Consider the following 15,010-nt stretch of genomic DNA (forward strand, 5'->3'; position numbering starts at 1 on the left):
CAATCCCTGTATTGACTGCTGTTGGCATGCTTGAATTACATTAAGCAGCCTCCTAACGTTATTGGAGGATCTGCGACCCTTTATTAAGCCCGTCTGATCCTCTTTAATAATAGAAGGTAACACAGCCTGAACGTGAGAGCCTTAGAGAGGATCTTAAAGTCCACATTTAAGAGCAAGATGGGCCTGTATGAAGCACAGCCTTCCGGATCCTTCCCTTTTTTAAAGGATAAGCGAAATATTGGCCTCTCTCAGAGATAGTGGGAGACAATCATGACTGTATGAATCATTAAACATATTCAGCATCGGGCCTGACAGTATACTTATAAATTCCTTATAGAATTCACTGGGAAGTCCATCAAGACCGTGCACCTTTCCATTCTGAAGCTGCCTCACAGCGTCCTGCACTTCTTGCTCTGATAATGGGGCATTGAGAAAGAACTGTTGTTCGGGAGTCACACCCGGGAGCTTCAGATCTCTAAAAAAGGATTCCATTTTGGCCTGCCCCTCCTCACAATTCTCAGACGGATATAATTTAGAGTAGAATCTCTGGAACGCCACATTAATCTTTTTAGAATCACATGTTAGGTTCCCAGACCCTTCCCTAATCGCTGTAATGGTTTGTGGGGCAGTTCTCTTTCTGAGATGGAAATGTGTTGCTGGAAAAGCGCAGCAGGTCAGGCAGCATCTAGGGAACAGGAGAATCGACGTTTCGGGCATTAGCCCTTCTTCAGGAATGAGGGAGTTCTCTTTCTGGCAAGGTATGGTAAGTATTTGCCTGGCTTGTCACCATGCTCGTATAACCTTTGCTTTGCAAAAGCCAGCTCCTTCTTTGCCGTCTGCGTGAGCACGGAATTTAGTGCAGACCGCAGTGCCATAACCCTCTGTAGTTTGACCAACGAGGGTCTGTCAAAATAGGCCTTCTCGGCTGCCTTCAACCGTTCTTCAAGGAGACGTTGCTGCTCACCCTTCTGCCGCTTCCTACTTGTGGAATATGAAATAACTAACCCTCTGGCATAAGCTTTGGCAGTTTCCCAGAGAACAGATGAGCTATCAACCGAGTCTATGTTGATGTCTAGGAAAGCCCGAAATTCCCAAGAGAAATACTCCACAAACGTACTGTCCATGAGAATAAAGGGGTCCATTCGCCAGTACCTTGAATCCACTGTAACATCCTTAATCTTAACCATGAGGTACACTGGAGCATGATCAGAGATGGCAATATTACCAATCGTACAGGATGCCACCAGATCCAGGGTTACCGCAGGGGTCAGAAATAAATCAATCCTCGTGTGACATCTATGCTGATTGGAGAAAAACATGAAATCCCTACCTGTAGGGTGGAGACACCTTCAGACGTCCACCAATCCCAATTCCCCACACAAACCCAATAACTGTTTAGTTTGTGCAGAGGGTATCGAGGGACCTTTAGGCAACCTGTCTACTGTGGCGTCCATGAGGCAGTTAAAATCTCCCCCTATAATGATGTGCCGAGACTTGAGACTTATCAGTTTAGAAAAAGCATCTACCAAGAATTTAAGAGGATGAGCTGGGGGACAACAAACATTTAAAATACCATATTCTTCCCTATTTATCAAGGCTTGAAGAATTACAAACCTCCCGTATGTGTCTTTAACATAGTCCAACAATTTAAATGAGACATTTTTCCTAACCAATATAGCCACTCCCCTACTTCTGGTATTAAATGATGAAAAATAAACTCGGTCAAAGCCATTCTGCTGTAATTTCAGATGCTCCTTGTCATCCAAATGTGTCTCCTGTAACAAAGCAATATCCACCTTCTCCTTTCTAAGGCTCAAGAGTACCTTCTTCCTCTTAATTGGTGAGTGACTTCCCTTGATATTCCAGGTACACCATTTAATCAAATCATTAGCCATAATCTTCTGCAATTACATTTAAATTCCAGAGAGGAGGAACCCGAACCACAAATTGCTGAGCCTTAGTGTCACATGGTCCACCAAATATAAAAACTACATAAACTAAAACCACTACATTTAACAATCATACAAAATTATTAAAAATAAAAAACAACAAAAACCAGAAAACAAACCAACATATAAAGTGCCAATAGCACTGAGTAGGGGAACTCACCCCCTGCCCGGAGGGGGCAACTACCCATCCCGAACTGCCCATAAATAGGCATCTAACCAGCTCAACCACCTTCACTTCTCCCAGCTAGAGCCGCATCACAAGCACAAAGTAAAAAGAATAAACACCCCATAGAATATCAATATGAATAAAATAAAAACATTCTTTCTTTTATGAATAAAAGGGGGAATATATACCCCATCCATCCTTTGCTATGTCCTAACTTAGAAATTTAAAATGTACATCTTAACCACCGCCAGACATAGTTTGAACCAAATTATTATCAATGGACGAATAAAAAAAAGGGGAAAAAAAACAAAGCTCCAACCAGATTTCCTCCATTTCTTTTACAGAATGATAAACGCATACCCAAGCAACGATATTTATACGTACTACAATTGTTTAAATTAGGTTAGTTTGTCCACAAAGTCTCTTGCCTTCTCCGATGTGTCAAAGAGATGCATGGATCTATCTAAGGTGATCCGAAGCACTGTCGGATATCTCAGGGAGTACTGAATCCCAAGCTCCTTCAGTCTTCTCTTAACACCATTGTACGATTTTCGTTTCTGGATCACCGCCGCTGAAAAGTCCTGAAAAAACATGATCTTAGACCCCTCGTAAATTAGGGCCTTTGGTTCCTTCCCCTGGAGTCTGGAAGCCTTCATGACTCTCTCCTTATCCCGGTAATGATGGAACCGCACCAGGAAAGGACGAGGGCGTTGACCCAGACCCGACCTCCGTGCTGTGACCCGGTGAGCCCTATCTATCTTCAATCCTCTCATGTCAGTCTCCAAGTCAAGGAATTTCGGAAGCCAATCTTCAACAAATTCCGCAGGCCGCTTACCTTCCTTACCCTCGGGCAAACCGATGATCCGAATGCTTTTTCTCCTGCCCCTGTTTTCAAGATCATCCACTTGGTCACGCAAATTTCAGGGCTTGGATCTCTTCCTTGAATGAACTGGCATCAGCTTCCACCACTGTGATCCTGTACTCTACCTCATCCGTCCTCTTCTCCAGGTCTCCCAGCTGCTGCTCATGCTTCTGCAGCATGAGAGAGACTGGAGCCAGCTTTTCTTCAATCTGTTTCCCCAGCATCTCGCAAGATTTCGAGAGCTGGTTCACCAGGTCCTGGAAAGTAATCAGCTCTGAGGCTGCTGCAGGCTGAGCTGCAGGCCCGGCCTCGGATGCTCCTCCTCCCTTTTTAGGCATTTCTGGACAGCTGAAAATACAGGTTAGTCAATTTTTAAATGTTTTTTGGGGCTCCACAATCTTTCCAACGCCCCAAGAAATCCTGATGACCTGGGTTGGGTGGGTTAAAGGACCGTCCTGTTCCTGCTGCGATGCAAAGCTCTGCAGTGTGATCTTCTTAGATCGCCGCCATCTTAGATCCCCAGAAAGATATTTTTAGATTAGATTCCCTACAGTGCAGAAACAGGCCCTTCGGCCCAACAAATCCACACCGGCCCTGCGAACAGTAACCCACCCAGATCCATTCCCCTATTCCCTACTAATGCACCTATCATTATGGGCAATTTAGCATGGCCAATTCACCCGACCTGCACATCTTTGGACTGTGGGAGGAAACCGGAGCACCCGCAGAAAACCCACACAGACACTGGGAGAATGTGCAAACTCCACACAGACAGTTGCTCAAGGCTGGAATCGAACCTGGGTCCCTGGCGCTGTGAGGCAGCAATGCTAACCACTGATCCACCATGCCGCTGGGGATTTCAGTTAGGACAGTGAGGTTCTAGAACATGATTAATATTAGGTACGGGCATAAAGGTGCATAAATCCCCAAGGCCTGATGAGATTTATCCCAGGTTGCTATGGGAGGCAAGGGAGGAGATTGCTGGAGATATTTAATACTTTGCTGGCCACAGGTGAAGTGCTGAATGACTGGAGGATAGCTAATGTGGTTCCTTCGTTCAAGAAGGGCAGCAGGGATAGGCCAGGTAATCACAGATCAGTTAGTCTGATGTCAGTGGGAGAGAAATTAGTGGAAAAAGATTCTGTCGGACAGGTTTAATTAATTTGAAAGGCAGGGATTGATCAGGGATAGTCAGCACACATTTGTTGAAGAGAGATCCTGGCTGACAAATGTAATCCAGTTTTTTGAAAAGGTGACTACATAGTGATGACAGTAGTGCAGTTGATGTGGTTTACATGGAATTCTGAAGGCCTTTGACAAGGTCCCACATTGAAGGCTGATCCAAAATTCTGGATTAGAGTGGTGCTGGTAAAGCACAGCAGTTCAGGCAGCATCTGAGGAGCAGGAAAATCGACGTTTCGGGCAAAAGCCCTTCACCAGGAATAGAGGCAGAGTGCCTGAAGGGTGGAGAGATAAATGAGAGGAGGGTGGGGGTGGGGAGAAAGTAGCATAGAGTACAATAGGTGAATGGGGGTGGGGATGGAGGTGATAGGTCAGAGAGGAGGATGGAGTGGATAGGTGGGAAGGAAGATAGGCCGGTAGGACAGGTCATGGGGACAGTGCTGAGCTGGAAGTTTGGAACTGGTGCGAGGTAGGGGAAGGGGAAATGAGGAAACTGGTGAAGTCCACATTGATGCCCTGGGGTTGAAGTGTTCTGAGGTGAAAGATGAGGCATTCTTCCTCCAGGCGTCGGTGGTGAGGGAGCGGCGGTGGAGGCCCAGGACCTCCATGTCCTCGGCTGAGTGGGAGGGGGAGTTGAAATGTTGGGCCACAGGGCGGTGTCCCAGAGATATTCCCTAAAGCGCTCTGCGAGGAGGCGTCCAATCTCCCCAATGTAGAGGAGACCGCATTGGGAGCAACGGATACAATAAATGATATTAGTGGATGTGCAGGTAAAACTTTGATGGATGTGGAAGACTCCTTTGGAGCCTTGGAAGGAGGTGAGGGAGGAGGTGTGGGCACAGGTTTTACAGTTCCTGCGGTGGCAGGGGAAGGTGCCAGGATGGGAGGGTAGGTTGTTGTGGGGGGACGTGGACCTGACCAGGTAGTCACGGAGAATTCAATGTTCATCTCTAGAAGGATTTGAACCCATGCCCTTAGGGAATTGAGCTCAGCCTCTTGATTACTAGCCCAGCTACATTAGCACAGTGCCACCACCGTTTTTACCAGGCTGATCCAAAAGGTTAGAGTTCATTGCATCAAAGGCAAGTTGGCAAGCTGGATCTAAAATTGGTTTGCAAATAGGAGGCAAAAGGGTGACTGTGGAGGGTTACTTTCATGATTGGAGACCTGTGAACTGCAGCATGCCACAGAGATCAGTCCTAGGACCCTTGTTGGTTGTTATGTATGTTAACAACTTGGATGTAAGTGTGGCAGGTATAATTAGGTTTGCCGATGTCAAACATTGGCCATGTTGTTGGCAGTGAGAAGGATGGTCTCGGATTACAGTCTGATATTGATCAGCTGGTAAATTGGGCAGAATGATGGCAGGTGGAATTTAATCCTGGTAAGAGAGAGGTGATGCATTTTGGGGGGTTAATAATGGAAGGATACACACTGACTGGTAGGTCCCCAGGGAGTACTCAGGAACAAAGACGCTTTGGTGTACAAGTCCATAGATCCCCGAAGGTGTCAGCAGAGGTAGACAGGGTGGTGAAGACAGCATAGAAGATACCTGCCTTCATTAGTTGGGGATAGATTAAAGGAGCAAGGAAGACTTTTTGCAAATTTATAAAACATTGATTAGGCCACATTTGGAATACGGCGTGCAGTTCTGGTCACTACACTATCGGAAGAATGTGATCACACTCGACAGGGAGCAGAGGAGAGTCTCCAGCATGTTGTGTGGGATGAACAGCCTCAGTTATGAGGGGAGACTGGATTGGCTGGGCTCGTTTTCCCTGGAGCGGAGGGGGAAATCTCATTGAGGCACAGACCAGGGTAGATAGTGATAATCTTCTCCCCATGGTAGATGTGTCTAAGACCAGAGGACATGAGTTTAAGGTGAGGAGAAAGTGGTTTAGGAGCCAGAGGCATTTCTTTTCCATCTAGAGGATGGTTGAAATATGGAACGCACTGCCTGAGAGGGTGGGGGAGGTGGGTATTCTCGCAACATTTAAGAAGCATCTGGAGAAGCACTTACAATGCCAAGGCATAGTCAGCTATGAATCAAGTACAGACAAATGGGATTAGTGTAGTGTGGTGTTTGTTGGTCACCCAAGACATGGTGGGGTGAAGGGCCTATTTCTATGACTAATTAGGTGGGCTTGTTTCATTCATTCATGGGATGTGGACATCACTGGCTGCGCAAACATTTATTGTTCCTCCCTAGTTGCTCTTGAGGTGGTGGCACCTTCTTAAATAGGTGCAGCTACATCCACAGCACTTGAGGTGGCAATTCCAGGACTTTAACCCAGCAATAGTTAAGCAGCAGTGATATATTTCCAAGTCATGATGGTTGAGTGGTTTGAAGAGGAACACGTTAGTGGTGGTGTTCCCACGTATCATATGCCTTTGTCCTTTAGATTGCAGTGTTTGTGGATTTGGAAAGTTCTATACAACAATTCTTTGTGAATTTCTTGTCAATGATACTGCTGCTACTGTGCGTCGGTGGTAGAGGGATTTTGAAGGTAAGTTGCAAATCAAGTGTAGTGATTTAACCTGAGTCGTGTTGAATTCTTGAGTGTTGTTGGAGCTGCACTCATCTGGGCTAGTGGAAAGTGTTCCATTACACTCCTCACCTGTGGCTAATAGATGATGGACTGGCTTTGCAGAGACAGGAAGCGAGTTACTTGCCATGGAAAGAGCTCTCACAGCTACAATATTTACATGGCTGGTTCAGTTCAGTTTCCAGTCAATGGTGATTGCCAGGATGTTGACAGTGGGGGAATCTAGCCATTTTAATGCCATTGAACATCTGTTGTTGGATATAGACATTAACGGGCACTGGTGTGGTGTGAATGTTACTTGCTATTTATCAGCCAAGCTGGAGTATCCTCCTTATCCTGTTGTAGATGGATACAGACTGCTTCAGTACAGGAGGGCTTACGAATGGTGCTGAACTGTGTCATACTTTGGTAAGAAGTTAAGAAAGAATGTTGTCAAGTGGAGGCAGAAAGTCTGCCAGGCGATATAGATAGACTGATCGAGTGGATAAAAGAATCTGACAGGTGGAATATAACATGGGATAAATGTGAACTTGTCCTCTTTAGCAGGAAGAATAGAAACGCAGTACATTATTGAAATGTAGAACTGTGAGGTTATAGGGATATGAGCATGCTGGTCGATGAATCATAACAAGCTGGTTTGCAGGTACAGCAAGTAATGAGGAAGGCAAATTAAATATTAGTGTTTACTGGAAGGGGAACAGAACATAAAAGTAAGCAGGTCTTACTGCAACTGTCCAGTCCACACCTCTAGTATAGTTTTGATCAGTTTATTTGACAAAAGAATAGATATGTGCTCAAAACTACTCAGAGAAGGTTTACTCAATTCATTCCTGGGATGAAGAAAGGTTGAATAGATCGGGACTGTATCCGTTGGAATTTAGAAGAACGAGGGATGATCTTATTGAAACATATGATCCTGAGGGGACTTGGCAGGATGGATTCTGAGAAAGGATGCTCCCCCTTGCAGGAGAAACTAGGGGGCACAGATTAAGAATGAGGTCTCACTTTAAAGACAAAATTACCTTTGTCAGTCAAGGGAATTCTCTTCCCCAGAACACAGCGGAGGTTAGATTACTAAATTTAATCAAGTCCTAGTTAGCTAGATTTTTGGCAGACAAGCAAGTTAAGGGTTGTAGTGACAGACATGGGAGTTAAGACCATCGAGTGGCCAACTCGGGTTCCTAAGTCCGCTTATTTTATATTCAATCAATCATCAGTGAACATCCCCATTCTGACTTTATGATGGAGAGAAGGTCATTGACGAAGCAACTGAAGATGGTTGAGCAGATACTTTCCCGAGGAACTCCTGCATAAATGTTCTGGAGCTGGAACCATCCTTTATGCAAGGTAGGACTCCAACCAATGCAGGTGATTCCCATTGATTCCATTTTTGCTCGGGCTCCTTGACGCCACACTCATTCAATGCAGCCTTGATGTCAAGGGCCGTCACTGACACTTCACCTTTGGGAGTTCAGCTAATTGGCCATGTACAAATCAAGGCTGTAATGAGGTCAGGAGGTGAGTGGCCCTGGCAGAATCCAAACTGAGTATCAGTGAGCAGGTTATTGCTGAGCAGGTGCCACTTGATAGCACTGTCAATGACCCCTTCCATCACTTTGCTAATGATTGAAAGTTTGATACAGCATTTGATAGGGCATTTGTCCTGCTTTTTATGGATAGGACATACCTGGGCAATTTTCCACATCGTCGGGTAGATACCAGTGTTGCAGCTATACTGGAACAGCTTGGCTAGCGATGTGGCGAGTTTTGGTCCACAAGTCTTCATTACTTCTTTCTGAATGGTGTCCATAGCCTCTGTACTATCCAGTGCTTTCAGCCATTTCTTGATATCACATGGGTTGAATTAAATTGGCTGAAGACTGGGCATCTGTGATGTTAATGTTTCAGCCTTGGCACTGACGTGCTGGGCTCTCCCATCATTGAGGGTGGGGATAATTGTGGAGGCTTCTGTTCCAGTGAGTCATTTAATTCATGACGGGATGTGGCAAGACTGCAGAGTTTTGATCTGATGTAGTGTCGCCAAGTTGGGTAAAGTAGTTGTGGATTAGAAGACAGGACGTTAGAATTTGGTGTATGTAAAATGCTAGGGGAAGGGGAAGCATTGCATGGTCCCTTTAAAAGATTGTGTTTTTTTTTGGTGCTTAGAGGTTTAACATGGGTGTCTGTGAAAAACAGCTTGAACGTTTGCAGGTGTACAAAGAGCACCCAAATTGATACATTTGTATCAAAAGGCTGTCCACTTAGCAGACCAAGCAGCATTTTCACCAAGACAACAGGCTTTTGAATTTAACCAATCAATTTAAACCAGGCCCTTACATACCAAAAAACCCATGAAATTTAAATCTGATGGTTTCGACAACCTAGGACCAATCCAACTATAAAAATAATGGTATGTCACCAAGGGTATAAAAGAAGGGGGCAACTGGAAAAAATTAGCAGAGCTAACTGCTATCCGCTAGAGATAACAGCTCTCAGCTCTTAAAGAAAGCATCATCTATTTACAGCAGTACAAACGACGGAGAAGGCACAGAACATTCTGGAAGACGTAACCTGGCTGTAATTTCGAGAGACTAAATTCTATTGTGTTTTTATATACAAGTAGGATCTGTATTTATTGGAACAGCATACCATTAGAATCATGTGTTTTTTCAGGAATAGTTAGTAGTTAGAAGGGATTTATTCTGTTTGTTAATAGTTCAGTTAATTTGTTCACTGTTAGAGTTAGGTAAATAAATTGTTACTTGTTGATTTCAAAGTCAGTGTCAGGGATTTATTTTATTTAACCACTAGAAGTTGCTAAAGTGCAAGTTACACCATTTTTCACAATTCTTCTACAGATTATAGGGCAAGGTATTCCTTTGTGGGTGTTTCAGTTTTAGTTCTGAGAGGGGAACCAAGCTCAGGAAATTTAAAGGGCAAGTGAACAAATCAATAGGAAACTTGCAAATTACGTGGGAGGACAGAAATCTAACATGGGCATTCTTCAAGGCACAGGCATGTCAGGTACAGAGGCTCTTACAATCTCACATTAGCTGAGACAGACAGGACATGTCATCAGGACGCCCAACTTGAGACTTCCCAAACAGGTGTACTACTCACAGCTGAGCCAGGGAACCCATTCAGACAAGAGCCAAGTGAAATGTGTCAAGAATAATCCTAAAGCCTCCATGAAATTCTGTTCTATTAAAGATAGCACAGAGAAAGCACATGCCTAATCATGACCAAAATGGCTCCTCATTAAAAAAGGCCTTCCAATCAATTAGAGGAGCCACTGAGAAAGATTGTCAAGACAGCCAGGAAGAGGAGGCTCAAGCAGCTTTCTTTCAACCATCACTATCACCTCTAACAGCAGCTGCTCTCACTGTGGGAGAGACTATCGGGGATCATAACCACCTGTGAATACAAAGCCAACACTCCCAGCCAATTCAAGACAGAATCAAGCTCAACATGAGGATGCTGCCTGTGTTGCTAAACAAATGCCATAGAGCTCAGAAAGGCCAATCTCACCCCCTACCCCAAACATGAGAGATAGATTCAAGAATATAGACTTACCAGGTTTACACATTGGGCAGCAGATGTCCAGATGTTCATACTCCTTTTCACCACACTGACGGTGATGGCTGGTGCACAATACACAACTTGCAACCTGTACAGGTTAACAAAGAGCAACTGATGAGCATTTCAGTCAGATATTCATGCTAAAATTACAAGTGCAGCATGATCACACAGGGGATGACATTATGGACTTGATGCTGACCTTGCAGTCTGGGGTTACGCTCATACAAACAGTGCTCAGTGAGAAGATCCCATAATATGCCACTCCCCACAACCATTACTGTCCCACCCAGTCTAATCCCACACTCCCCACGTCTTTTAATATCCCACCCACCCTCCACTTTGTTCACAAGAACCTGTTGTAGCGACTCCCAATTCTCTCTTTGGGAGTCGCTACATCTGAACCCCATTTGCTGACATGGTGATCTTACATGAGACAGGAAGCACAGATTGTGATGTATGCAACTGATGTTTCTTTTATTTTCAAAAAAACACAATATTCAATTATAACATAAACACAGAATATAAGAACAGGAGTAGGCAATTCAGCCCAGTGATCATAGCTGAGAATTGAGCTCAATACCCAAATCCCTCCTTCCTCCCATACTCCTTGATTCCTTTAACCACAAAAGCTGTACTTACCTCCTCCTTGAAAACACAATATTTTGGCTTCAACCATTTTCTGTGGCAGTGAATTCCACAGGCTCACCACTCTCAAGGGTGAAGAAATTTCTCCTTATCTCATTCCAAGAACATAGAACCATACAGCACAGTACAGGCCCTTCGGACCTTGACGTTGCACCAACCTGTGATACCGATCTGAAGCCCATCTATTCGACAATATTCCATTATCATCCATATGTTTATCCAATGACCATTTAAATGCCCTTAAAGTTGGCGAGTCTGCTACTGTTGCAGGCAGTGCGTTCCACGCCCCTACTACTCTCTGAGTAAAGAACCTACCTCTGACATCTGTCCTATATCTATCACCCCTCAATTTAAAGCTATGTCCCCTCGTGCTAGCCATCACCATCCGAGGAAAATGGCTCTCACTGTCCACCCTATCTAATCCCCTGATCATCTTGTATGTCTCTATTAAGTCACCTCTTACAAAAACAGCCTCAAGTCTCTCAGCCTTTCCTTATCTGACCTTCCCTCCATACCAGGCAACATCCTGTAAGTCTCCTCTGCACCCTTTCCAAAGCTTCCACATCCTTCCTATAATGCGGCTACCAGACTGTACGCAATACACCAAGTGAGGCTACACCAGAGTTTTGTACAGCTGCAACACGACCTCACGGCTCCAAAACCCAATCCCTCTACCAATAAAAGCTAACACACCGTAAGCCTTCTTAACACTACGATCAACCTGGGTAGCAACTTTCAGGGATCTATGCACATGGACACAGACCTCTCTGCTCATTCCACACTACCAAGAAACTTACCATTAGCCCAGTACTCTGCATTCCTGTTACTCCTTCTAAAGTGTATCACCTCACACTTTTCCACACCCTCCATTTGCCACCTCACAGCCCAGCTCTGCAGCTTATCTATGTCTCTCTGTAACCTGAAACATCCTTCAGCACTATCCACAACTCCACTGACCTTAGTGTCATCCGCAAATTTACTAACTCATCCTTCTGCGCCCTCATCCAGGTCATTTATAAAAATGACAAACAGCAGTGGCCCCAAAACAGATCCTTGTGTGACACCACTCGTAACATTTCCCATCAACCACCACCCTCTGTCTTCTTTCAGCTAGCCAATTTATGATCCAAACCGCTAAATCACCCTCAATCCCATGCCTCCGCATTTTCTGCAATAGCCTACCATGGGGAACCTTATCAAATGCCTTACTGATATCCAAATACACCACATCAACCACTTTACCCTCATCCACCTGTTTGGTCACCTTCTCAAAGAACTCAATAAGGTTTGTGAGGCATGACCTGCCCTTCACAAAACCATGTTGACCATCCCTAGGTTTACCTCTAGTCCTTCAACTATGAATCCTAGTTCTGCGCTTTCCCACTGTCAGGGACATTCTTCCTGCATCTAACCTGTCTAGTCCTGTTAGAATTCTAGGAGACTCCCCCCTTATTCTTCTAAACTCCAGTGAATACAATCCTAACCGACTCAATCTCTCTGTTGTCCCTTTACCCCCAAAGTCGAAGCAAAATGCTCAGAGACACAGTATAGTTTTATCTCTTTCATCTTTATCCTGGGCCCTGGAGGGAGAGAGAACGATTGCCCATGTGCGCAGGGACATGGGTTCCTGGTCTTCTCTGGAACAGCAGTGTCTTAATGAACTATATAGTCATTTTACAGGGAGGAGCATCCAGATAAGGCAACATACATATTGATTGTGTGACCATTACAGTCAGCGAGCATCAATAGTAAAGATTAAGCCATCTGCTGTTACACAATGAATGGTCTTAACCTTAACTGGCTTCACATAATGAATACTTTTCACCTTGTTAAACTGACCTTACATACTGAATACTTCCAATATTGTTAAATGGCTTTACATTATGAATGCTTTTCCACCTTGTTAACCCATCATCCTTGCCTCCAGCACCCCATTGTTAACTGCAAGCAAGGTCTGAGTCATGCTCAGCTGAACCTCTTGTTTCTCAAAACTTAACACTTTACCTACCTGCTTGTACCCTATACACTCTCATATCTCCTCATACACCAGTCGTACCGTCCCAAAAGTCAACTCAGTAAACCTTCACTGTACTCCCTCGACAGCAAGAACATCCTCAGATAAGGAGGCCAAAGCTGCACACAATATTCCAGCTATGTCCTCACCAATAGCCTGTATAATTGCAGTAAGGCATCCTTTTCCTGTTCTCAAATCCACTCCCTATTAAAGGTCAACATACAGTTTGCCTTCTTTACTGCCTGCTGCACCTGCACACTTACTTCCAGTGACATCCTGCTGTAGGAAAGATATTATTAAATTGGAGAGGGGTCACAAAGGATTTACCAGGATGTTGCCGGTAACAGAGAGTTTGAGTTATAAGAGGCTGGATAGGCTCAGACCTTTTTCAATGAAGCATAGGAGGTTGAGGGATGAGCTTATAGAGGTTTATAAAATCATGAAGGGCATAGATAAGGTGAATAGCAAGGATTGTTTACCTAGGGTATAGGAGTTTAATACGAGGGGGTATATATTTAAGGTGAGAAGAGAACATTTTAAAAAAGGACATGAGGGGTAACTAGAGTGGTTTGTGTGTGGACTGAACTGCCAGAGGAAGTGTCGAATGCAGGTACAGTTACATTTAAAAGACATTTGGACAGGTCCATGAATAGAAAAGGTTTGGAGTGGTATGGTTCAAACCAAGCAAATGGGAATAGTTTAGTTTTGGAACATTGTTGGCGTGGACTAGTTGGTCTGAAGGATCTGTTTCCAGGCTGTATGACACTACGACTCTATGACTGCTGCACAAGGACTCCCAGGTCTCATTGAGCATTCCCCTCTCTCAATTTACAGCCATTCAAATAACAATTTGCCTTTCTATCTTTGTTACCAAAGTGGATAACCTCATATTTATCCATATTACACTGCATCTACCATGCATTTGCCCACTTACTTAGCCTGTCCAAGTCACAATGCAACACCTTTGCATCCTCCTCATAGCTCACTCTTTCACTCAGTTTTGTGCCATCAAATTTTGAGATATTTCATTTAGTTCCCTCACCTAATCATTAACATATATTGGGAGGAGCTGGGGTCCTAGTACCGATCCCTGCAACACTCCACTGGTCACTGCCTGCCATTTAGAAAAAAAAAGACTATTTATTCTTACACTTTTTTTCCCCTCCGTCTGCTAACCAATTTTCTATCCATCTTAATACAACAACCCTAATCTCATGCACTTCAATTTTACACATTAATTGCTTATGTGGGACTTCCTTGACAGTCTTCTGAAAGACCAAATAAACAACATCCACTGACTCTCCCAATCAACTCTGCTAGTTATATCCTTGAAGAATTCCAGTAGGTTTGTCAAACAGAATTTGCTTTTTATAAATCCATGCTGACCGCATCGGATTCTACCACTAAGTGCTCCAACATAAAATCCTTGATAATGAACTCTAGCACCTTTATCACTACTGCCGTCAGGCTCACGGGTCAATAATTCTGTTTTCTCTCAACCCCTCTTTTATATTAACTACCCTCCAAACTGTAGGAACTGTCCCATCAATTTCTCCAACACCATTTCTCTAGTATTACAAATTTGCTCCAGTTCCCTCCTCTCACTAAACCCAGTATTCCCCATCATATCCTCCTTTGTGAAGGCAGAAGCAAATTATAGAACATAGAACAGTACAGCCACAGTACAGGCCCTGCAGCCCTCAATGTTGTGCCAGTCTTTTATCCTACTCCAAGATCAGACTAACCTACATACCCTTCATTGTACTATCATCCTTGTGCCTATCCAAGAACCACTTAAATATCCCTAATGTACCTGACTCTATTACCAACACTGGCAGTGCATTCCACACACCCACCACTCTGTGTATAAAGAACCTCCCTCTGACATCTCCCCCAAACCTTCCTCCAATCACCTTAAAATTATGCCCCCTCGTGATAGACATTTCCACCCTGTGAAAAAAAAGTCTCTGGCCATCCACTCTATCTATGCCTCTCATTATCTTACGCACCTCTATCAAGTTGCCTCTCATCCTTCTTTGCTCCAACGAGAATAGGTTGAGGGAGCTA

The 15,010-nt window shown here is 44.3% G+C and overlaps 1 protein-coding gene across 2 annotated transcripts in view; it reads right to left on the reverse strand.

Moving 5' to 3' along the window:
- The window catches only part of LOC122543384 (tumor necrosis factor receptor superfamily member 14-like), a 59,162-nt gene that overhangs the window by 39,262 nt on the left and 4,890 nt on the right, over positions 1 to 15,010 (reverse strand). For both annotated transcript variants that reach the window (XM_043682062.1, XM_043682063.1), the window contains exon 2: positions 10,279 to 10,372. In XM_043682062.1, the coding sequence (XP_043537997.1) occupies positions 10,279 to 10,372 (94 nt within the window). The remainder of the gene's footprint in view (positions 1 to 10,278; positions 10,373 to 15,010) is intronic.

The sequence above is a fragment of the Chiloscyllium plagiosum genome, chromosome 43 (assembly GCF_004010195.1).
Source record: "Chiloscyllium plagiosum isolate BGI_BamShark_2017 chromosome 43, ASM401019v2, whole genome shotgun sequence".
Classification (NCBI taxonomy): Eukaryota; Metazoa; Chordata; class Chondrichthyes; order Orectolobiformes; family Hemiscylliidae; genus Chiloscyllium; species Chiloscyllium plagiosum.